This window comes from Galeopterus variegatus, unplaced genomic scaffold (assembly GCF_000696425.1).
Source record: "Galeopterus variegatus unplaced genomic scaffold, G_variegatus-3.0.2 Scaffold59, whole genome shotgun sequence".
Taxonomy (NCBI): Eukaryota; Metazoa; Chordata; class Mammalia; order Dermoptera; family Cynocephalidae; genus Galeopterus; species Galeopterus variegatus.
In genome coordinates, this window is record NW_007726170.1 from 416,502 (window position 1) to 441,684 (window position 25,183).

Below are 25,183 nucleotides of genomic sequence, written 5' to 3' on the forward strand. Positions count from 1 at the left end.
ATTCTTCCCTCAGCTTTCCAGTCATGCCACCCAAGGGTGCAAATCACTGTACTTTATCCAGTCTATCCAGTCCTCTCCTGGACACATACAAGATCTCTCTCAGGTACTTTTTCTCATATATAGACACACATACAGTCAACTCCATATTTCCAACTCTGTGCCTTTGAACCCAGCAATTAATTCACTGGGTGGTGAGTCAGTGGAGCACCGTGTGTGTGAGTCCATCCCTCTTGGCTCATGAAAGCCTTTGAACATAAGACCACTGGAGTGATATGCTGAAACCCATTCCATCCCAATTCTATCTCTATCCGGGGGTTATGATTGTCTGGGTTCCTATATCAGAATGACCCTGGGCGAGACCATCCTCTGAGCCTCGATATTATTACCTCGCAAGCAGGAATAATATTCACTGCCCTACCTTGGTCACAGAGCTGTTGTGAGAACAAAATGCGAGAACAACTGGGGAAAATCTAATAATGATAACCGACATTTATTTTGCTCAGAGCCAGACACTGTGCTAAGCATCAGGATAATGATCTGACAGAGGACCTTGGAGCTGTGAGATGAGCTTTGTGTGCATATTGGCTTTGATCAAACTACCGTATAGTGCTGTCCTACAAAGGGAGCAACCCACGCCTCCCACCCTAGTGAGCCAGAAGGCTGGAGACGTTAAATGGCTAGCACTAACCGTAACCGTGGGCAAGTAGCATAACCTCTTTGGGGCTCCGCTTCCTATTCAGTGGAACGGATATCACAGAACTTGTTACAGAGACTACGTGAGATAGCATATTTAAATGGCTGAACAGCGGTGTCTTGGCGCGCAAATCACCTTAGCGTTTACCATTATTGTTTATGTGTTTTTATCGATTTAAGTGCAGTACCATGAAGTTTGTGGAGCTTGGCGGGGCTGAGGGAAGTCTGGTCTGGAAGCCTGGAGTCTGGGGGAAACCTCAGCGGAGCGGAACCTTGGACAAGCACTTCCCTTTCTGGGCTTCAGTTTCCCGCCTCAAAAAAATGGGTGGATTTACTGATCTACACCCACCCTTCCCAAGCCGCACTACTCGTCGCCTGTCTGGGCAGTGACGCTTCTCGGTGGGAAAACTCCCACCACCCCATAGGCTGAGGTAGGGGCGGGGCGGGGGTGGGGCCTGGCGAGGGTCGGGTCCGGCCGCCCCACCTGCAGCCGCTTACCTCTAGGCTGTAGTTGCCTCGGATGGTGGTATAGTCGTCCAGGGCTTCGGACGCGCTCCCCTCGTCCAGGTTCAGCTCCTGACACAGAGCTTGCAGCGCCTCCCCAGCCGCGGCGACCACCGCCGCCCCTTCGGCGTGGGGCTCGTCCTCGAACATCCCCTCAGGCCCTGCGTGCGCGCGCCACGACCCCCGGCTCCTTTCTCCCTCCTGGGCGCGCTACCCACAACCCCCCGCGCCAAAGCGCGCGAAAATCGGTGCTTCTGATCGCTGTCTCTTCGGTTATATGCCTCCGCTTTTCTCCTCGGAAAAAGTCCGTTTCTCCTCCGGAGCTACCAGCCGTCCCTCTTCGGAAATGAGATAAGAAGACTGGCCTCGGATCCTGAAAAAAACCTGGCCTGGCCCTTGGTGGGCAGCGGGAGGTCCAGCCGCCGGGGCAAATGGGGAGCGGAGGGATCTGCAGCCTGCGCGCACAGTCTGCTGGGAGTTGTAGTCCGTGTCCTACCACAAAACCTGCGGCGCCGCCCTTGTTTCGGCAGCACTTGGGTTTGGGCAGAGCAGTGCTGGGCTGGGCTGTCCTGCCTATTGAGAGAGGGATTCATTCATAGGGGTGAGAAGCTTCCTCTATAGCCCAGCTCTTGGGCCCAGGGTTTGTCAGTGTCCCCGGGCGTCAAACACAGTCTAAGCCTTGCCCCTTGCCTCAGGAAATGGAGATAGGAACAGAAAAAAATGCCCCCTTGTCCGGGGCCTCATCGGATTCTCCACAACTTCTCCAGCGGCTACTGAGTAATCTGATGAATGGCTGAATTGAAGGACTGGTGAGGCAAAGATAAAAGGGACACCCCACATCTCATTTTAATCGCTAAAAGAGGCCGGCTGAGCTCCCTGGACTCTGGGAACTGTCCCAGTAAATACAGTCATGTCGGGCGTAGGAAGGCCTGAGCGTTAGCCTGAAGCCACAGCGATCTTTTTGAAAGGTAAATCAGAGCATGGCACTCCTTCACTCAGAATCCTTCATTAGATTCCTCTGGAAAGATCCAAACTTCTTTCCATGGCCTACAAGAGGCCCTCTCTGATCTGGCTCTACCTCATTTAGTGCATTTAAACCAGCCTCCCCCCCGCCAGCGTATATAATAAGGTTTAGTCTCTGATAAAAGAATCAGTTTTTCCCAAAACTCTGGACCTGACCTGATGACAACTCCATGATCAACGCTGCTAAAACATTTGGACTCTTACTTTGAATTCTAGTCTTAGACTTTTGTCTGACTGTGGGTCTTATCTCTTAGTTCACTTTCTAACCACACCATGTGCCTCAAGATTACTTACAAAGTTAAACTCTTGCCTTAATATTTATTTCCCAGGCCTATGCCAAGTTAAACTTACTTAGTTGAAGTTGTAAAAGTGCCCTTAGTTTTTGTTTTTCTCTCTTTTTTAACCTGTTTCTACAATGAGCATGCTCTTTTGCCCAATGGCAAGATATGTGGCAAGTGTCACTGTTGGTTTTTCAGGTTTTCCACGAATTAAAGGATCTGACTAATGTCCCATCCCAGCTCCCATGTTGCTTAAAATTTGGACGTAGACCTAGAGGCCAGAGCCTAATTCTGCACACACACACACACACCCACCCCCAACGTGACATGACTTTCTGAGAATGAGGCTTCCTAGTAATGAGGGACCAAAATGTGTACCTGGGTTGATCATCAGTGCTTTCAGATGAAAGCTTTTTAATCAAAATGGGGGAAATGATAACCAAAAGGATCTGCTCTGACCAGGTCAGCTAAATTATAGTGCCTTGGGAGATCTGGGATAAGTCAGTTGTCATGTTCACCTGTCCTGGAAAATGTTATCAAAAGACCATTTTTACTTAGAAGCAGACTTAATGATAACAAAAAGGCCATAAAATAACCTAGGATACTTATTACCCTTACCTTAGATCACTGCATGTAGGATATAACCTAGAAACATCTCAGACCTGTATGTCATGTACAACCAACAGAAAACCTGCTAAAGTAATTAGGTGGGGCTGTCATTCTCTCTCTCTCCTTTGACCATTCCCCGTTTTTGTGATTATAAAATGCTAAACTGTGCTGGCTGTCTTCAGAATGTATTTCTTAGCGTAACCAGAACTATATGTCTCCCTAATTACAGCCATCATATTTGCTTAATAAATCCTTATAATATGTATTTGGCCTCAGTTTTTTTTTTTTTTTTAGGTCAACAGCTCACTGCTTTGTTTTGGAAACTTAAAAATTCCAATTTGCCAAGCTAGTTCGTGCCTCAAGGCCTTTCTCACATGCTGATCAAACTGCCACAAATGCCCGTTGCTAGATCTTTGCTTGTCTGGCCCCTCCTCAACTTTCAAGTTCAACTAAATGTCATGTTCTCAGGCCATGCCCCAGTGCTGTATCTAAAGTAGCTGATTCCTCCCTACTAACACTTCATTTCATTGTCTCTATAGCACCTTATCACTATCTGAAATTATCTTCTTTATTGACTGGCTTTTCCAATAAAATGTGAATTGCCTGAGAGCAGGGACTTTCCTTTTGTATTCACTGTATTCCAAAGTTTAGATTAGTGCCTGGCACATAGTTGGCACTCGGTACTTAGCATGATGTGTTTGAAAAATTACTAAGAGTGGGCCGGCCCGTGGCTCACTCGGGAGAGTGCGGTGCCGATAACACCAAGGCCCCAGGTTCGGATCCCATATAGGGATGGCTGGTTAGCTCATTGGGTGAGCATGGTGCTGACAACACCAAGTCAAGGGTTAAGATCCCCTTACCGGTCATCTTAAAAAAAAAAAAAAAAAAAAATTACTAAGAGTCCATTGTTGCTTGGATGAGGGAAGGAGTCACCAGAAAGGAAAACGGAAGACAGATTAAGGTAGGTTGCTAAGGATCTCATATGCCCCACTAAAAGCCTGGGCATTATCCGCAAGGCAGTGGAGGTTTTAACGCAGGAGAGTGATGAATGATCGATCAGTCTGTGTTTTGGACAGATACTTCTGGCTGAAGTATGACACGTAGATTGAATGGGATAGAGACCAAAGGAATGGAGATGATAAGAGGCAAACCTGGAGAAAGGCTTGGACTGGCCTGGAACTGAAGGGGCACTGCTGAAGGAGGAGGAGTCCCCAAGAACACAGTTTCTATCTGTGCCAAGAGGGTTAAAGGTGACACTGGGAGCGCAAGCAAAGACATGAAATCAGTTATGGAACTGTTGAGTTTGGGATGCTTGCAGGAAGTTATGTGGAGGCTATTGGGTCCAAAAGATAGCCCCTATCTCCTATTCTCCACACAGAGAGGGGTGGGACTTGGGAGGGAAACAAGCAAAAACTTATCTCTCCCAAAAAACTCGAACTCAAATGGAACCATACATGTCATACTTCCAACTCTGCTTCCTTCTAGAAGGTATTGCTGCAGGACCATTGCAGCAAAAGGTATTGCTGACATCAGAACCATCACACTGTTCTCTGGAGGGGATGCTGGCACAAAGGTCTACATGGAGACTCTCTCCCCATGCATATTTACTTCCTTAGACGATTGGTTATGTGCATTGGGGAAAGGTTTATCATTAGTGCCCAGGGGTCTGTAACAGGCTATCAACCCTCCTCCTAACTTCTTTTACTGCCAACAAAGAAACATCAGGATTAGCGGAGGCGAGATGGATGAAGGTCCTCCTGTAGTGGTTCATTTGTTTTCTAATTAACCTACTATGCTTATTTAAGAGAGCTTCCAGCTCAGCAGAGAGCTCCAGGAGTGGGGGCACCCTGGACATGAGGATTTGGAAATGTTCAGGTGGTACCTGAAGCCAAGAGAGCAGGTTATCGTTCAGGGAGTGTGTTGGCATGAGAAGAGACTCAAATGTAGAACCCTTAGGAACACCAACATCTTAAGGGTGGGCAGAAGTTGAGGAGTGAATTTAAAACAGTGGCCAGAGAGATATAAAAATAAGGAGTGGTATGGCAGAGGCCAGAAAAGAAGTGCTCCATAGAGTCCAGTGCTGCAGAAAATTCAAATAGGATGAGGAACTCACAGAAGGCCTCATATTATCATTCCTTTGTTTTTGGTGACCCTTGCCAGAGAAGTTTTCTATACCACAGTGGAAGTTGAAGCCCTATTACTGTAGCTGAGGGTGTAAGAAGATAGCTTAAGTGATTCATTTTCAAGAATAGCCTAACAAAAGCTGCTTAACCAGCTTATAGGTATGACAACTTCAGAGAATGCACATTCCCAGAAAGTCACTGAAACAGCATGTCACCTTTGAGAAATAACTTTTCAAGATGGTGGCTGGTCACCAGCCCTTTGTTCTTTTCATTTCCTGGGTCTTCTCCCTGCTCAGGACTTTTTGGCAGGCCTTTTTTCTGGGCTTGTCTTGAGTCCATCCCTTTCTGTCAGCAGGAAGTGAACAATAAATACCTTATAAGGAAATAATGAAACCTAGGTGATGTTCAGGAAGATTGTATACCCCATAGTACTCAGCCAATGAGGAACTGGAGGAGGGACTTGCACACTAGGGAATAAATTGCTCGATGTAACCTTTAGGGTGTGCCTGCCCATCAGACATCTGATCTTGCAAGACTGCCATTAAAGTCTCGCTTTGCCGTACCTTGTGTCTCCATGTCCATCCTTTGGCATTGGACGGGTGAGGGCATTTCTCACAAGGGGCTAATGGGAGGAAGGTCAGAAAGTTGAAATAAGAAGTAGAAACTCTTCTTTAAGAAGTTTAATGGAGGAGAGGGAAAGGATGGGGTATTTTTTAGGACAGGGGAAACTCAAAAACATGTGAATAATTACGGGCAGGAGCAGGCAGAGAGAAACAGAAGATTAAAAAAGAGAAGGGATTGGGCCGGCCCGGTGGCGCACTCAGCAGAGTGCGGCGCTTGGGAGCGTGGTGGCGCTCCTGCCGAGGGTTCGGATCCCACATAGTGACCGGTCCGCTCACTGGTTGAGCGCAGTGCGGGCGCGACACTGAGGGTTGCGATCCCGTTACCGGTCACGAAAAAAGACAAAAAGGAAAAAAAAAAAAAGAGAGAGAGAAGGGATTATTGATGTAGCCAGGCCCTGGAGAAAGTGGCTAAGCCAGAAATCAAGAGCCTGGCCTTCCTCTTCAGAGTTCCTATCTGGAAGCTAAATCCAGATTAAGCAGGATCTGCTAGGTGCTCTGCTTATTGGAAAATAGAGCAACATGCAGTAGGGAGCTGACAGTGGTAAAGGTTTGGAACAACTGTTGAGAAACATCACTGGGTCTGTCAAATGCAAACATCATGGTCAGAATTTTTCAAGGAGTAAAAGTTAGTTTACACCATGGGAGCCTGACTTTCATAACTGGGCAAGATCCTGGGGTCCTGGACAAGATCACAAGAGCTGAGAAGTCTCAAGTTTTTTGCCTTTGCCATAACTAATCAATCTCTTTTTTATCTAGATCTGAACTATAGACATTGATACTGGCTTTGAAAAGAAAACAAGATAAAAGAAAACAACTCTCAGGAATTATAAACCAAATAAAGAAAACCAGAGACTCATTGCCCCATTTCTCATCTCTTTAGTAGTTTGGTTTTCAGTGAGTTGCAGTCTATGTACTCAGCCTATTTCTTTGTGCTGGATTTGATTCTCCTGATTCCTTTTCTATTTCATACATTCACTAATTCCTGAAAACTCTTCATTTCTTCATTCCACAAATGTTTACTAAATGCCTGCTATGTGCACGATATTGATTTGTCTTTTGCTATGACTTTCAGATCATCTAGTCTTGACCTGAGGGGCATTGCTGGCTTGAAAATAATCCAAGAACAAAAGAAGCAGCTCTGAAATGTCATCCACTAAACAAACAAAAACTGAGAAACCTATTTTCTCTTCTCTTTGGACTAGATCTGTGCTCAAATTTTGGATTTTCAGTAAGTCATATCCTGTCTGTGTAAGGCCTTCCTTTTCATCTCCTGTCCTTTGATTCTCCTGATCTATCACCCTTTATGTACAATCAATCATTTGCTTCCATGGCTTTTGCCATGTTCTCATTCTCAAACTGTCCTGAATTGAATTATTAGGAAGTATGGGCCTTGAAAATGAGGCCAAGATAAAAGGAAAATACTCTTTTGAGTTACCTTATTTTCCTTATGAAATAAAGCAGATTTAAAGAGTACTCTTATCTACCCCCTTTTCAACTGCAACCAGACTGATGTTGGTTTTCCAATAAACAGTACTGCCACAATCACACATAAAAAATAGCCCACGTTGTCCTCTTTGTTATCACTGACTCCCCTGCTCCTTCATCCCTTACACCTAATCACTAAATCTTGTGGATTCTTGATTTTATCATTTCTCTTCCAATCCATCTTATATTTAGTTACTAGTCTAGTTTTTCTCAAACCCCATTTATATCATGTCACTTTCCTTCTCAAAACTTTTCAGGGGTTCACTATTAACAGTTGAATAAAATTTAGGTGGCTTATGCCACAGGATGCACCCCGGGCCACCTGAGCCAGGGTGGTGGAGAGCCTTGGGCCACACTTACCCCACCCCCCCAGCCAGCCCAGCAGTGACCACTGATCCACTGCAGGAAGCACCCCAGACTCTCCCAAGCCAGGGCTGTGGGGGGCCGAGGGCTGGGGGCTGATGGTCCTGGGCCTTTGCCACGCCCCCTGACATGTGCAACCAGCCCAGCAATGACCACCAAGCCACAGCAAGAAGGGCCCCGAGCTGGGATGGAGGGGAGTGAGGGCTTTTGCCACACACCCCCCTGACATTTGCACCCAGCCTGGCAATGACCAAGCCACTACTAGAAGCCCTCCAGTCTCCCTTGTGGGAAACAAGGGGGGTGCCACAGGCCTCAATCCCACCCCTCCTTCTTCCTCCTTCTTCCATCCCATTTTCTTCCCCTTTCCCCTCTCCCCCTCCCTCCCAGCTGCTCCACAACAACATCCTAGAATGTAAAAAATAATATTAATAAACTACATTGTCTTTTAAAAAATAATTTTAAAAAATTTAGGTGGCTTAGCATTGAGGATACATCTGTCAGATTCAGCCTCACGTACATGCTTTTTTTTTTTTTTAAATCAATATGCTCTCCCCTGTGTTGGTTTTATTTTTCTTATTATCCTGGGGTATGTCCATTTAACACAAAACTGAGCATTTCTGAATAGAAAATGAAGTATGGGTAGCAAAACAGATTTACTCTGCCCTTCAGTTTTGAGCCAGATACACATGAAGTTTGTTTCTATTTTGATTCCATTGTGTGATAACCTCTATGACTAGCTTCCCTGCTGGGGTTTAATATTTCAGAGTTCCTCCAGGGCATGTGCTAAGAGCCTGATTAAGATCTTTACAGGCTCCAGGACTAAAAAGATTGCAGTGTACACCCCGCCAAATATAATTCAAAATATAAGCAACTCTAAACCACATAATAAGCATAAGAAAGGCCAACAAAGTTGTAATTAATTTTCCCAAGATGGCAATTCCATTTGAAATTCTTTCCCAAATTTTTTTTTTCCTTTTTTATCCCACAGCTTTGGTATGCCCCAAGCAGGCACTTGGTCTGCACATGTCCCTCTTAGGAAAAAATAGTCACCTAACCTTCTAACTGTCAAAAAAAGGCAGTTGATGGTTGTGGGGGAGGGGCAAGACCTGCTCTCACTATCCTTACTGTTCTTGTTTCTCAAAGGAAAAACTAAAGTTGTGGTCCTTAAGCTGAGTCCCTACAGGGAGAGTAGTGTCAGCCCTACTAACAGGGACACTTGAGTGATATTTGCACACCTGTTAGACTTTGGATAAGGAAACAAGAAACTGAAAATCACAATTTAACTTGGAAATGTTAATTCTAAGGACTTTATCCATCAAATCTATGCCCAAGGCATTCAATTTGATCATATTTCAGAAGATATTTCAGAACAGCATTTTCTTTAAAATTTCCCTCTGAGAAACTGTCTTGACACATATTTCCCTATTGCAGGGAAAAGGCCTGAGGTCTTTCTTGTAAAAATCAGTTTCTTTAGTTTTAAGGCCACCACATACGAACTACCTAAAAATTCCTTTCTTTTTTAGTGTACTGCCCTTCTTGATCAAAAGGAATTTCCTAAGAACCGATACACAATCAGAGCTTAAGTTCAGTTGGCTTCGTAGGTTTGTTTTGGTTTCGTTTGGTTTGGTTGGTGGTTTGTTCAAAGACAAAGGCTTGGGAGATGCACCCTTGGTGGCATGTGTAGAACTGTGACCTCTTTTGAACTCATGAGTGGCTGAGATGGCAGTTGCTTTACCTTAACTGTAGTCTTCTAAAGCGGTCTGGGGGAAGATTCCACTGGTAACGTGTCCTAGGGACCAATGCACAATAAGGCTGGAGCCTGTTTAATATATTTTCTGTAGTCTCACCTTTCCACCTTTTAATCCAATTCACAGGCGGATATCTTTTCTGGATTCCTAATTTTATGTCCCTTCTAATCTCTTCCAAAATCCCTTCTCCTTTTAAGAATTTCTCTTTCGATATTCACGCCACAGTTTCTGTTTAATAAAAGGGGTGTGTGTGTGACAGTTCCCGCATACGAAATCTCTAGTATCCATAGGAAACATTTTAAACTAGTGCTGTCGTCCTTGGATATCAGATGAAAGTGCAGACGTCGTAACTGAATCATTCAGCAACTGGCACTCTGTGTTTTAAGTAAGTCATCCTACAGGCTGAGAAGTCATTACCATTTTTCGGGAAGGATAGAATCCATGACTTCCCTTTCTGTTTTGTATAATAGAAAGCAGTTGTTAATGATCCTTTCTCTTCTGTCTCATTTTCATCCTCAGCTGCATCCTGAGGAGGGTTTTGAAAGATGTAGGATACTGTTTCAGGGATGACAGGAAAATCTCCATTCCCCATCCTTACCTCCAACCCCATCTCCAAATACCTCCTCTCTCCATTCTGCTCAGTAATGCTTAAAATTTCTCAATTAGAGGTTCATGCCTTTGGCTTAAGAATTCTATCCTGTTAAAGAGCAAGAGCTGCCAAAACAAAATAAAACGAAACAAAAAAGTGCTGGCCGGTTGGCTCAGTTGATTAGAGCATGTCGGTCAAGGTCAAGGGTTTGGATCCCCTATACAGACCAGCTGCCAAAAAAAAGAAAAAGAAAAAAAAAGGGGGGGAGGAAGAATCTCTGGAAGAATTAATGAGTTAACTTCCTTAGACCTTGTGTTATTAATCATTTACATAAAGGTGAGCTCATCAGATCCTTTCCTGAGAGGTGAGACAACAAGGAGCATGGAGTCAAAAGGTGGGAAAAGGAAGGAGGAGGAAGCTAGAAGGGGTAGAGAGACTCGAGCTGTTTGTATAGTTTTACCTAGTACAGTTTTACTTGTTGGGGCTGGTGCCTGAGAGATTCCCCCCTTTCCCAATCCCATCTTTTATTTACATGATGGTTTAATCTTTCAATAAGAGAAAAAATAATTTCCTACAAAATAGGTATCTCAGTGTAAGGGGGAAAAGCAATACTCAAAGTAAAAAAAGTGAGAATCTAAAATAATAAAGAAACAGATGGGCCAGTAATAGATAATGAACAATACAATTTAGTAGTACGTGATAAAAGTAAAATCCAAATGATATTCTATTACATTGAACTTTTATTTCAACATATTATAACAAAATTAAATGTCCAGACATTTTTGTTTTGTATGTACTAAAAATTCCATGGAAACATAAATCTACCTCTGAGGACAGCCTTGTATAAAAATAATGGAGCTATTTGGACTAAATAGATTTATTAATGAAATCACTATTAAGTGCTTCTTCAGCCCTTCCCAACTGTTGAGGTAGTTTAGTAAAAAGCAGTCCTACCTCCTGGTGGATGTTCTTCTCTGTGAATTTTAACACAATAAAGCATAAACAAAATGGAATAAGCATTGTTGTGCTTGCTACTCCCTGTTGGTAGTATTACTCAGAAAATAAAAATCCACCTGGAGGGAAAGGGACTCTAGTATAAATATGAGCAAAGAAAAAGGATTTATTCAACCTCTTACATGGCACTGGAGATTTAAACTGCATTGTAAACCTAGCCTCTGAGGGCATAAACCCTTTAGTTTTTGGATTTGAAAAAAGTAAATTCACTCATTCATTTACTTTTAAACATAAAAATTTAAAGACGGTGTATTCCAGTCACCAGAGGTCTGTTTTCTGCTGCGAGATTGGGATAGTTCATGAGATCAAATCAAGGATTCAAAAAATATTCTTCAAGAATAACAGCCACTTTTGCTCAAACTCCACCCTCTCTACAGTATATCTTATTAAGAAATAAAATAAGGCACACTAACTTTTCGGGAAGAAGTGTCCAGCCTTTGCATTTGATAAATTATTTGAGGCTCAACAGCCCTTTACCACATTTGTTTGATTGCATGAGTTTATTTGGGGCATAAGTTTAGTTTAGCAACTGAGATTAATTGTGGAGTAGAACTGAATTTATTCTCCTTAGATGGAAAGAGCAGAGTGGAGAAGAGCAGAACAAACCAGCCAAGGATGTGGGCTCTGGAGCCAGACTACTTGGGTTTAAATCCTGGCTTTTACATTTACTAGTTGTGTGACCTTGGCCAACTCACTTTCATGTTCAGTTCCACAGCTTCTGCATCTGAGAAATGAAGATAATAATACATGGAGTGTTTACAAGGATTAAAAGAGTTAATTATATAATGCACTTAACAGTCTAACTAATTGTAAGCACTCAATAAATGTCATTCACTTTTATTGGATAATCCATAGAATGGATTATTTCAAAAGTGGAGAGTAGAGTTGGTTGCATGCAGTGAGACCAAGAAGTATACAATAAGGGATGCACGTAAATGTGCTCTTTGCATTGAAGTTTAGCATCTAGTGACCACCCTCAAGGTATACTCTTGGGTATGTTTGAAGGTGAAGATTTAATTCTTCAGGCAACTGGGGCCTGCATTTTAGCTCAAAACTCCTGCTAGCCCCAGATATGAAGACCTCTCTTGGGCAGTGATCCCCAAGAAATCACACTTGACATGTTGGCACATCCCTGAAGACAAATCTAAATCACTCTGAATAATAGAGAAATTTGTCCCTAAAACTGTCTTGGCAGAGAAACAACAGGGGTGAAAACTGGGGGACAGAGTGAATGAGAATTCATATTGCTCACTGCACAACAAAAACTTAATGGAATTCACCATTGGATGTGTTTATTCTTCATTTGTCAGCTGTCCCATTTCCTTTCTCTTTTCCCTTATTACCTCCAAGAGGCCTCTCCATTGTCCTAGATAGTTCAGCTTTGGCTGTCTGGTTATGTTCCTCAACCAAACAAGAGCTTGGGAATTATACTAATAGTGACTTCTAAATAGTCCAGCCTGCTCTTGGGGGTTTCTCACCCTTTCACCTGCAGCTTATCAAAGTATTCACCCACCACAAATTAATCTCTTTCCCAGAAAATTTCTGCTTGGAAGAAAATTTTCTCCATCTATGCTTAAAGCAGACAGTGGGTACTCAACAAATAATAGTTCCTATCCTACAGCCAGTTGAAGATCTGATAGCAGTTGTAGGGGAGGGAACTGGGAAAATGGAAAGAAAGAGGGAAGGAGTAGAAGCCTTGCATATATTGGGACAGATTTAGCATTACATCACTTCAGAAATTTCTTCTTGCTTAAAGGTTTTTAAGGGAAAGGGAAAGGAGGGAGAAAGGCTGTGTGAGGAAAACAGAGTAGTTTAGTCAGGCCCCCTCGCCTCAGGTCCGGCTGGGTGTGGTGCAGCACATCCTTTGTAAACAAGTTGTGTGGGAGTAGAGTTAGTGTGATGCACGCCCATGTATCTTTTGGCTTGTTGCTATTTTTGTGAGCTCTTCGGTGTGTGAGGCAGTGGCTCTGAACTGTTCGTCTGCAGAGCTCTCCTCTAAAAATAAAGCCTGTTGTTTCTTCACCCACAGCTCCAAGGACCCTTTTCCAGTTACCTAGCTGTAGACCTGCATGTGGAGGGTAAGTGACCCAGACTGGACAATGGGCTCAAGGGGTCTGTGAGCTCCAGACCTAGCCCTAGCTCTACAGGCTGTAAGGGATTTTGTAAAAATACATTAATAAATATGAAGCTATAAGAATGGATTGTTATTCTTTTCTTAAGATTGTTGACAATTAAGTAGACTGGGCCCAACAGAAGAGCTAACAATACTAACATTGCAACATTAACATTTATTTAGAATCTCTTTTGAAGCTGTCCTAGATTTGTGTTATCAAGCCTGCAACTTCATGGATGTTCTGGCATGCCTCAAAAACTCACAAGATTTTCCTCTATTTCTACAAATTTAAGCCAAGAGCGGAGGCAATTAAAAGGGTGGAGGAAGCTTCATGCTAGCATTGCTTTAAGTCTAAAAAAAACAATGGGGTATTAGTTATTTCTGTGGTTTCGGAAAGGATTTGTTTTTACCTGGTGTTGCTCGCCTTGCATTTCTAGGTAGAGAGACATCCCATGAGCTTCCTCAACCAGCAAACTGTCTGCTCAGGTTCTGGTTCAGACCCCACCTTCTGGACTCGGAACAGAGCCTGGGAGGCGATGATGCGCAGAGAGGGCTCAGGGTCATGCAGCAGATCTCTCAGATCTAGTGTCAAGATAATCCAAGTTAGAGGTGAAAGCCCCAAGATCTACGGAAATGAACACTGGTCTAGACACCAAACAAGCAACATGCCTGTGGCAGCTGAGATAAAGGGCCAACTTTTTCTAAGTCTCCAGTGTCTAAACAAAGTTTGTACATCAGTGGATCAATTCCAACTTTGGCCTACAAAATCTACTGGTTTCAGAGTTGCCAAATATTTCACTCCTTTGCAATAATCAAATTCCAAGTAGTTGACTTCTGAAAGTTAGAAAATATGGAATGCTTCATGAATTTCCATGTCATCCTTGTGTGGGGGCCATCCTAATCTTCTTTGTATCATTCCAATTTTAGTGTATGTGCTGCTGAAGTGAGCACTCAGAGCGGGTTTTTAAAATTTGTATGTAGACAACTCTATCATTTTTTTACTTTATGGATCTTTAGAAAAGGCTCTCTTTTTGATTTCTTATTCTCCCGGGTCTCAAAAATGCTTAAGACCTCTTCATAGTTTGGAGCTTTTCATTTCCTAAGTAGTATTTTGCCTTTAAATTCATCATGTTTACTTCCAAACTGTAACATTTCACTTTTCTTTTAGTTTCTTTTAGTTCTCGCATTGAGATTTGTCTACATGTTCCATAGAACACACAAGAGAGCAGACATCAATTTGGAATCTAAAGGAATTGAAACTTATTCCATCATGAAATCAGTTTAAATTGATATTTAAATTTTTGTCATTTTTTTAGATTTACCTTAAAAATTACCTGTAGTAAATGATATAAACTTGTTCAAAAAAGAGTTAGAACACCCTATTTCTAAGACAGATAACTACTGCTAAGGAAGGAAGAGGATGTGGGATTATTCCATTAGGTTACGCCATATGAGATTTGACTCTTTTTGACCTACAAAATGGTAACTTCATATGGTTCATCTTAATATATATGAATATAACTTTATATACATATTCTAGAGATCTTCTATATAGGTAACTTTTGAATGGAAAAGGGACTTTTGTCCCTCGTGTTTTAGATTAGAAAATACTTTTCCTTTTTTTTTTTCCTTTTTGTCTTTTTTCGTGTCTGGCAACGGATCGCAACCCTCAGTGTCGCGCCCGTACCGGACCGGGACCGGCAATGGGATCGCAACCCTCGGTGTTGCTCCCACACCTCGCTCAGCCAGTGAGCGGGAACCGGTCTGTACGTGGGATCCGAACCCTCGTAGCAGTGCGCCACCGGGCCGGCCCAGAAAATACTTTTCCTTTTAATTGAACACAATCAGCCATGTAGGGCTGGCTGGTTAGATTGCGGTGTCATAACACCAAGGTCAAGGGTTCGGGTCCCCATACTGGCCAGCTGCCAACAAAACCCACAAAAAACAAAACCATAAAATAAATTTAAAAATAATTAGCCATGTAGAATCCTACCCTGTAGAATACTGCATTTTTTCCCTTTCTTTTTGATTCTGATATCTGTGAGGAAGTAGGAAACCTTAGAGAAAAGCGGCATGACCTTTCTTAAATAAGCTTTAGTGCCTACCTGTTTTACCAGTTACGGTATATGTTTTTATTTTAAAAGTAGTGAATTGCTTGGGATTTTAATTTGGTTCTCAAAGTAATACTTTCGGATTATGAGACAGTATTTCATGGTATTTTTTAATTGTAGGACTACTTAAGTGGGAATAAGTAATTGAGTGCTAAATCTGCAGGGCTGTACAATTATAGAAAATTTTCACTCACTGCCACTTCAGAAAACCATTTGCATGATGGCTGCCTTATATGACTATCAGACATCTCTGTTATGAAGTCCTAATGCCTTATAGGACAACTGCTTGTAGAAAATAGGGCTACAGTCATCTCTGTGGTACTTATGAGGTATCATCATAATTTACTAAGACAGTATTTTTAGGTAATGTCTTACTTCCTGACAGACAAGGTTCAGGAACTGTCCCTGAGACACTCATCAAAGCTGATTTCCAGACAAATAGGGTCATATCCTTTCTTAAAGGGTTTGAACTGGGAGGAGACTACCATTCAACTGAAGTCACCAACAGCTTTACTGCTGCAAAAGCTAGGCTTTCTGGATCTGCTATAGAGTCTGCCCATTGTCACAGCCTCAGATACCTTCCAAAATACGGGTGCACCCGAAATTCAGGGACTGTTATCACTTACCATCCTCTATCCAGTCAGTACCCTTCATCCTGAGCTCATTGTGATCCATGTACTTTGTTAAGAGCCCTAAACACAGGATAAAGTCAGTGAGTCTGTGATCTGGATTTGGCTCTTGGAAATTAACACCTAAGAGTTTTTTTTTTTAAAGATGACTGGTAACGGGATCTTAACCCCTGACTTGGTGTTGTCAGCACCACGCTCTCCCAAGTGAGCTAACAGGCCATCCCTATATAGGGACCCGAACCCGTGGCTTTGGTGTTATTTAGCACCACACTCTCCCAAGTGAGCCACGGGCCGGCCCAACATCTAAGAGTTTTAATCATTAAAAGAATCTAAGCAGCTGGCAACATTGGCCTTTTGATAATTAGGCAGAGTCCAAAAATTGAACTTCTAAGTGCCTGGTACCATAGGTAACACAGTTCCTTTCTCCTGGACATACTTTCAAGGTCATCTTCATAAAGAATGGGGATATTCAACAGCACAATTTGGGAAAGTACAGGATAAAAGTGATTGTAGAAGTGAAAGAATTTTCTCTGTACCTACAAACAAGACTGCTGCTCTTCTGATGGGAAGTTTTGCATTCTTGGAATACATTAACGTTTGGGCTAGGATGTTAATTTTCCCCTTGAATTTTTTTCCCTAAATAGAGAAAAAAGTAAGAGTACAAAGCAGTGAAATAGTAGTGATCAGCTTTACCACTGTTTCCAGGGTCAGGGACTATATCAGATATAGAGTATAGTAGTGCTTGAAATAACTACAGCTGCTCAGTGAATATTATGCCACAACAAGAAGCCCCTAGACAATGTCAAATTCTCTGAATACCCCTTGCTCACACCCACCCATGCCACATATTGTGCCTGTAATGCTTCTGAAGCCATCTTGGCTTCTCTGTATCTAAGTCTTTGTTCTCTAAGCTCTACCTTGATTGAGCTCTTCCTCCCTATGAGCTCTTCCCTGACAGCTCGCCTGCCTGACCTAATCTACTCTGCGCATTTTGCAGGTACTCCTCTGTTGGCATATTTATTTTCCACCTCGAGTTTCTACTTAATCTTCCATGAGGTTTTATCTCCCTTCTAACTTGCAAGCTCCCCTCAGGAAGTTTTAATCCTTGGGTTCTCATTGGACTGTTGCACGTTGGATGTTATTCTTATTGGGTGAATAAGTGTATCTCTCAGTGGATCTCTTACAAGGACAGGCAGCTCAGCAATAGGAGGGGGAGAATAGGAATTTGTTCTCATAGAGCCTGTGATTCAACGTGGACAATTTGCAGTCTTATACATTGACAGCACCAAATTTCCTGCTGGAAATACTGTCATCAGTGCATCAGCTGTATGTTTGGCTGCAGGTCAGAGGAATAATCCTCACTGGAAAGCCTGACACAAGGGCACTGTGGGGCTTCCTAGCCCTGCAAGTCTGGGTCCTAAACAGGCTATGAAAGATTCCTGGGAATAGTCAGTCCTAGGGTCTTCAGAGTAGGATCCAGGTGGTTCTAGGGTCAGTTTACAGAAAACCCTGGATGGGCCTCCTGAGGTTTCCCTGGCTCAACCCAGCCTCTGAGATCAGCCACAGCAGCCTTTGTTGAGCTTGTGAGGAGAAAGCGTGCCATCTGGGTCTTGGCTGCCATTATGCATCATTCATTTGTGAATCGATTGGGAGGGAACTACAGAAAAAACAGATCCACAGTACAAAACACTTCATAGATACCAACTGCTGATGTGAAAAGGAATGGGAAATATTTTCTGTATGCCATGTTTCTTCATTAAAAACTATGTCAGAAAAAAAAAGGTATGTCATCATATGAAAGAGTTAACAAAGCCATTACGGCTCACATACGAAGAATTTGCAGATCATCCCAACTTCAACAGGTTTGATGTACCAGGGGTCTTTGCAGTACACCTCCTGGGGCAGCTTCCACTTCAGGAAATGAGCACATATAGTTAGGACTCGCCTGCTTTCCTGTGAAAAAGATTATCATAGATCAGCATTTTCAAATATTTTTTAGCAGAAGTAATCTTTCTTCAATAAAACTGACACTAAAGTCCAATATGAAAAGCTGGAAAACTCAATTACTGTGGTTGAAGTGAGGGAGGGGTGGAAGGGAGCCAGAATCCTGCCCTCCTCCTCCAAATTCCCCAAACAGTCCCTAAAAGGGGTCCAAAAACTCTCCAGGGTTCTGGGGAGGATGTAGAAACCACTGGCCTCAGGCAAAAGTGAGAGCTATCAAATGTAATACCCAGACCAGAGATGTGGGCAGGAATTCCCACTGCTCCTGCTCTAGAGACAGGGCTCCCACACCCACTTGCTGCTCCTATGCCGTTTTTCTGTCACTCAAGATAGGACGGTGAAGCTCCTGACTTCTTATCATCCTGTGGCATCTCTGGGTTGGAAGGAACTCTAGAGTGTATTGATCCCTTCCTGATCCAGATACTCCAGCAAAATTTAGCAAATGGGCCTCTTCTCTTGTTCACTGCTCTCAGAGAACCTCCCATGTACCATACAAGATCTCTGATGAGTCTCCAAGCCAGTATTTTATCTCAGGTCCACTAGATATTTGGGCCACAAAAATTCCTTTGGGGACTGATGAGAATACAAATTAGTTCAGCTACTTTGTTGAGCAATTTATAAATACCTAGTAAAGTTAAAGATAAGCAGATGGTCGGCTTCTGGGTTTATGCCCTCAAGGAACTATTACATGTGTGTGCAAGGAAATATATACAAGAATGGTCACGGCCACATGGTAATAACAAAAAATTGAAAACAATCTAAATGTCCAGAAATAGGAGAATGGAATGAGTTGCAGGTCATATGATGGAATTCTATACAGCAGTGAAGATAAATGAACTAGAGCTATCCAGCATGGGTAAATCTCATAAATACAATGTCAAACAAAAAAGCAAGTTACTGAAAGACTTCTGGAATAATACAACATATAAAGTTTTTTTGTTTTTGTTTTGGCAGCTGGGTGGTATAGGAATTGAACCCTGGACCTTGGTGCTATATTTACATATCAACAATGTATAAAGTTTTAAAACATGAAAAATACTACCACAGGAATGATAAAAATAAAATTCAGGATGTTAGTTGTTGGGGAATTAAATTGGGGATAGGTGTATGATTTATTCCTGTTTTATTCCTTAGATTAGGTGGTGGATATATGGGTGTTTATAATGTTCTCTCTGCTAGTGATTCCTAACCTGTATCACATGAGACCCCCTCCTCTCTGCTTAGGCTACCCTCTGAGGAGCCTTGAAGGAGGCTAGAGGTTGTTCAAGGTTTGAAGGAAAAGAAGCTCAGAGCCTTGGTTGCTCTAGGTCTTGCCTGATTGCCAAGGGCTGGTAGGGTGGGGGTGGGATGTCAATCCCTTCAAATACCTGTAACCCCTACAGGGTATATTTTCCCATCACCTGGTTGGGAAGCTCTGCTCTGTACTATATTGGGGTCTGAAATATTTCATACTTATGGCTATAGAGTCACAAAACTTCCCCCATAATAAGGTGCCAGGGCCCACCTAAATCTTAAATACTGTCTCCGAACCTGCAACTTGAGCTTTCATTTCTGTAAGGGGAGCACAAGGAGGTGAGAACTCCAGTGTTCTTCCAGAGTCCCTGTGGCCTAAACCTACAGTCCTGAGTTGATACAAATGGTGGTCATAGTTAGCACTTTGGAATGGACAGGCTTCTGAGATGTGGGACAGTACTAGAGGTGGTGACATTCCCAACCTCCCACCCATCACCCAGTTAAGACTAGGATGGCTTAAGTGGAAACCCACAACTCTTTTTTTTTTTTTTTTGTCTTTTTTGAGACCGGCCGCACCGCACTCAGCCAGTGAGCGCTGTGAGCGCACCTGTCATCCCTATATAGGATCCGAACCCGTGGTGGGAGCGCTACTGCGCTCCCAGCACCGCACTCTCCTGAGTGCGCCACGGGCTCGGCCCGAAACCCACAACTCTGATGGCAGAAACTCTTGGAAGATGAAGGAGAGGTAAAGGCTTCTCTAGATTGTCAGAGAAACTACCATCTCTGACTTAGCTCCAACACAAATCTCATGGTCTCAAGGCCATGAGGCAGTTCTTGAAATGAAAGAAGAAAGATAATAGAATACGATCACTGTCATCAATAAAAAGTTTGTTGAGTTGGGCATTGTATTTCGGGCTTTGTGCTAGGCTGAATATTGGGGTGGGGTTATAAAGAGGGATAATACATTGTTCTTACCCACAAAAGACCAAACTTGCTATACAGAAATAAGAAGTAAGTTTTTTCACACAATTCACTTAGGGAAAATAATTGAAAAGTAGCTCTGTGCCAGAGGAAATGGAGAATAAGGATGGTACTACAAAGTCCCTGCCCTCAAAGATATGAATGCTTATTTGCAGAGCTGGCTGTGGACTTGAAGTTATTCAGGGCTGAAAGAAGCTGACAGTAGGCATTACCTCAGCTACTGCATCATTTTCATCCTGAGAATACAGAAGTAGTGGTACCAAGCTGTCCAGGACTTGGTCCTCTACACCCTTCTTATCTGTGTATTTCACAGACTTTATGGAGGCTCCAAAGAGAGTCACGGAGAAACGATGTACATCAGGTCTCACCTATGAAGGGAGAGTCCAAAGGGAAGCAACTCACTGGACGAGTTCGTGCTTAGTTCATAAGAACTCTGACTGGATGGAAAAGCCAGTTCCTACCATGAGGCTACTCAGCTATATGTAGCTGAGGGCAAGACACCAAATGTGGTGATGGTAAGACTTTCTGCATTGGCACTGCTTGTTTTCTCGAAAATGTGAAATGGGCACAGTCCCACCTGCAGTCATCAAAGCCCATTTTTGACAATGTTATTAACCATTCACACAAGCTGTTTTGCTGAAATGGAAAATCTCAGCCTTGGTATGTTTTTTTCTTCCAGGGATGATGGTCATCATGCTCCACGTATTTCTTTTTTGAAAAACCTTTGGGATTTGGAACAGGACTATAAGTATAGTTCAACATCTTGAGCCACTTCTGATTGTTCCTTGAAAGGAAAGACAATATTTTCTCCTACACAAACTCCTTTCCCATCCCCTGAAGCAAGGTACTACCTTGGCAAGTTTCTATGCCTCAGTTTTTTCATCTGAAAAACCAATAACACCAGCCCTACCAACATCACAGTTTGCCTGGAAGGGTCTTATAAGAAAGGAGATTTGAACATGCTCTCAAAGTAAAAAGTACTACATAAATTAGAGTGTACTTATTATTATCCCATGTTCTACTTGCTGTTATGCAAACTACCCACCAGTCTCTCCTCTCTCATTGTCTTACATCACCAAATAAGGAGAACAGGGTCTTCATCATGGCAGCCAGGGTAGTGAAATCCATTGTCCCAACAAGTTGCAGGAGTATCTGGATGGCCAACAAAACAATCTTCTCGTTGGTTTCACATAAGCTGTCTAAGATGCATGGCAACAGGCTCTGGATGTCTTCCCTCTGTGTGTCCAAAAGGAACGTGTCACCTTCTCTCTGATGGCACGTCATCTGGTACCAAAGGGAGGGCTCCCCACCTTACTCAGTACTTAATGTTCATTGACTTTTTGGTAGTGCTGGCTAGTCCAGAATGGAGAAGTAAAGAGAGCACGATCGCCCTCTCTCAGTACTGGCAGGCCTGATATGTAGAGGAGGGGACAGAGCTGTGGTGAGTTGCCTCACAGGGAAGAAATGGGACCAGGTGGGAAAGGTCCAGGGATATGGACTTGGGCTTCCTGTAAGAAAGAGCTCCCCTAACAATGAGATAAAGTGGAACGGCTAGCTCAGGTCACAGTGAGTTCCTAACATATCCAAACAGAGGCTCAAAAATCCCTTGGCAGGAATTCAAGCAGAATTTGACTGAGGACCGTTAATGGTCCTTCCCATTCTGAAATGGGATTCTGCTCTTCTGAAACTCCTAAAAGGAAGCAGTCTCAGGGTTATGAAGTTTAAAACATACATACAAAAAAGTAAGTAGAATAAAGCAACACACATTTATGTATCCAATCAAACAGAATTAACATCTATTAACATTTGTCATTTTTGCTTCAGATACATACAAATATTTTTAAATAAAAGAAACAGAAGTCAAGAGACAAAACTGAAGCCTTGGATCACTTGTCTCTTCTGATCCAGGCCTAGTTTTGTAGCTAGGCCTGTGGAAAATGAGCTCTCTTCAACATGAATGTCAGATCCTTGTCTTAGATGACAAGTGATTTAGGAGCAGATCAATGGCCTGTCCAATGTGCTCCATAGGGCAACATGGTACCAGGAATAAAGGGACATCTGAATGTTGACCAGGTTGTGATGATAATGAACATAACTTCCACACAAATTTCAGGTGTAAAATATTATGAATATACGTAACTGGGACTTTTAATTTATTTCTTATAATTTCTTTAATTTTTTAATAGTCAGTACTTGCATATTTCCTAGGTATAAAATTCAAATAGTACAAAAGAATGTGCAGTGAAAAAGACCTGCTCCCACCCACTCCTGACCCCAGGCTACCCAGTTTTCCTCCTCAACTGTTATCAGTTTCTTGGGTAACCTTTTAGGGTGTTTTATTCATGACTTAAGAATCAGTGGTCTGGGGGTCCCTCTTACCATCTCCTCATGTCTGACAAGATTACGCAGTCCCCTTAGGGCAATAATTCTAAAGAGATTATTTCCGTGATGTAGCCAGTCTTTCAGGCGGGCAATGGAGAATATGCTGGGCAGTCTCCTCACCACTGGACTCTGTAAAAGCTGAAAGAACCCAGAAATGAGCCAAAGAAATTACCTTTAAGTCCTTTTCATGAAGGGTTTTACTTTCCCACCAACTCCAAAATATATATTTTCCTTTGAAATCTCTATGATACAGCACATATACTACAGGGTGATGCTTATGCTGTAGGTACACAGGGAGTACTGAATAATGAATGTGTGGAAAGAAGAATTTCAATAGGCTTGAATATGAAAAACATTTCTATTCTACACCTATAAAGGATCCCAGCCTGCCACTAAGTTGGGTAGAGCCTAGGAAAGCAGGTACTGCTGCTTTGTAGGCTTCCTGAATCCAGCTTCTATAGACTGAGTCTTACCTCCACAAAAAAGCCTGCAGCTGTGAGTTTATGTTTATCATTCCCTCGGTTAAGAAGAGGGACTAACAAGTACATGATCTTATGTGCAAGGAGGGGATTTCTTTCCAGCAATGCACTGCAAAACAGAATACCAACAGAACGACTCTCAGGAAGCGCTCCCGGCCAGAGGGCATTTTCTCAGAGCTGGAAGCCCTCTGAAGTTTTTGCCCAGTTTCCAGTATACAGTAGGGTATAGCAGAGCCAGGACCTCTGAACAATTTGCCTGGCATTATGGATATTTGCCCACCCTCTTATGAGAAGGTTATTCAATCTTAGTTGGTGTGATAAATAAGGGAAAAATGTACCTAAAACAACGTTGATTTAGAGCAGGTGAATGTATGCATGACAAGGAAGCCTTACTTAGCAAGGAGAAATACTCCCTGAAGATGGCAATCTTTTCCTTCCAGAAGAGTCCATCCTTTATTCTTTTCCATGATGCCAAATTCCTGCCAGCACAATGCCCTGAGGAGGAGAGTCTTTGTAGCCTGCATAGCGAAACTAAATCAAACAAAAACAGCATAGGTGAATAAAATAGGTCCCTTCAATCTACAAACCACAATCACCCTGCTCTCACAGGGGAAGGCTATGCATTGACAGCTGCTGGACTGTAGTTCTCTCCTTTCTAAATTTCCCAAAAGACTCCTGATGCTCTAATAACTTGAAAGGCCCTTCACACAAATTCTCAGCAAAATGAAATCTAATTAGATTTTGTTTCCCCAGGAGTTTGGAAGGAGATCTATGATAAAACAAATGATCTGCAATGCTAAACAGATACCCACTGTTTTTTTTAAAGCTTTATTGATACTATTTACACCCCATAAAATGCATCCCCCCACTGCTTTTTAAAACTACTTGTTGAACTGATATCTTGGACATAGCATCAGAGAATCTTAAAGCTGGAAGGGTCCTTAGAGATCACTTTTCCTGACCACTTCACTTATAGATAAGGAAACTGAGGCATGGAATAATAGATTCGCAGAGCATACATAACTAGTTAAATGGATGAATGAGAACTAAAACTCAGGTCTACTGACTCTTAGTCTGGTGTTGTTAAATATTCCACATTATAGCACTTCCTTTGAAAGAAATTCAAGGACCACAGCAACACTAAGAAACTTCTGAGACCCTATGGGGACTTAAAAATATCTCTTTATGCAATAAAGCAGAAATGAGGAATCATGCCACTATGATTCAGTACAGTTTTGGGGTTAGGCTGTTTTGCTTGTCTCTGTCTCTACTTGATTTATTAAGAAAGGGCTGGCATGATGTCTCACATTATTTTGCAGGGCATTTGGACCCAGATAGCCAAATTTACCTTGGGACAATAAAACCAAAGACTATCAATGAAAACCCTGAATGACTCCTGGGCATTTCATCTTGATGTCTCATCTCATGGGGTTGCAGATGGTAAGCTCTCCCAGAGATGGGACCACATCTTGGCTATCCTTGTGTCCACACAGTGCCCAGGGCTTATTGTTAGTTAAGGGCAATGAGATTGCAATGGGCAGTACCACAAAGGGGTGACCTCTGATGACATTTCCTGTTCTGTGTATAGGCCACTGGGGATGGCGACATCAGACATGGTGAGGCCGATGCTGTGGTGAATCTGGATGAGCAGTGTCATGAGAAGCTGAGGAAAGAGTCGGAACATAGCTGCTCGGAGCCTGTTTCCCACAAACACCTCATAAAGGGCATCTGTTGCCTGTGGTAGAGAAGGCACAGAGCAGAATTGAGCACCTGCCACTCCTAATCCTCACTTCTGCTTTACTTCTGTTTGTGCCAGAACTTGCTTTCTGGTTCTATTATCCCATAGGCAGAACTGTAGTGGTAATGAGTATAGGGACACGAAAGTGAAAGGGAAAAGGAAAATGAGGGAAGTGGTTACTCAGAGTTACCAAAGAGTGAGGGCTGAAATCCAGAAGTCATGAAGGAAACTATTCACATATTTGACTACACACAAATATAAAACCAGAGCAAAATTTATCACAATGTTAGATGACAAGTAACAACCTGGACAAGTATTTGCATCAATGTGTCATTCTTTTTTTTTTTTTTTTTTTGTCTTTTTCCGTGTCCGGCAACGGATCGCAACCCTCAGTGTTGCCCCCATACCGGACCGGGGACCGGCAACGGGATTGCAGCCCTCGGCGTTGCTCCCGTGCCTCGCTC

The 25,183-nt window shown here is 42.8% G+C and overlaps 2 protein-coding genes across 2 annotated transcripts in view; both read right to left on the reverse strand.

Moving 5' to 3' along the window:
• RBL1 (retinoblastoma-like 1) overlaps positions 1-1,417 on the reverse strand; it is a 71,289-nt gene extending 69,872 nt beyond the window's left edge. Inside the window, exon 1 of the mRNA XM_008575398.1 lies at positions 1,192-1,417. Within this exon, the coding sequence (XP_008573620.1) occupies positions 1,192-1,347 (156 nt within the window). The 5' untranslated portion in view covers positions 1,348-1,417. The remainder of the gene's footprint in view (positions 1-1,191) is intronic.
• Positions 1,418-10,760: 9,343 nt separating this feature from the next.
• Positions 10,761-25,183, reverse strand: part of MROH8 (maestro heat-like repeat family member 8) — a 56,844-nt gene continuing 42,421 nt past the window's right edge. The window contains exons 14-24 of the mRNA XM_008575431.1: positions 24,526-24,716; positions 23,375-23,512; positions 22,976-23,090; positions 22,500-22,640; positions 21,192-21,356; positions 20,333-20,488; positions 17,736-17,858; positions 16,442-16,541; positions 15,903-15,968; positions 13,576-13,747; positions 10,761-11,776 (exon numbers count right to left, since the gene is read on the reverse strand). Coding sequence (XP_008573653.1) covers positions 13,599-13,747; positions 15,903-15,968; positions 16,442-16,541; positions 17,736-17,858; positions 20,333-20,488; positions 21,192-21,356; positions 22,500-22,640; positions 22,976-23,090; positions 23,375-23,512; positions 24,526-24,716 — 1,344 coding nt within the window. The 3' untranslated portion in view covers positions 10,761-11,776; positions 13,576-13,598. The remainder of the gene's footprint in view (positions 11,777-13,575; positions 13,748-15,902; positions 15,969-16,441; positions 16,542-17,735; positions 17,859-20,332; positions 20,489-21,191; positions 21,357-22,499; positions 22,641-22,975; positions 23,091-23,374; positions 23,513-24,525; positions 24,717-25,183) is intronic.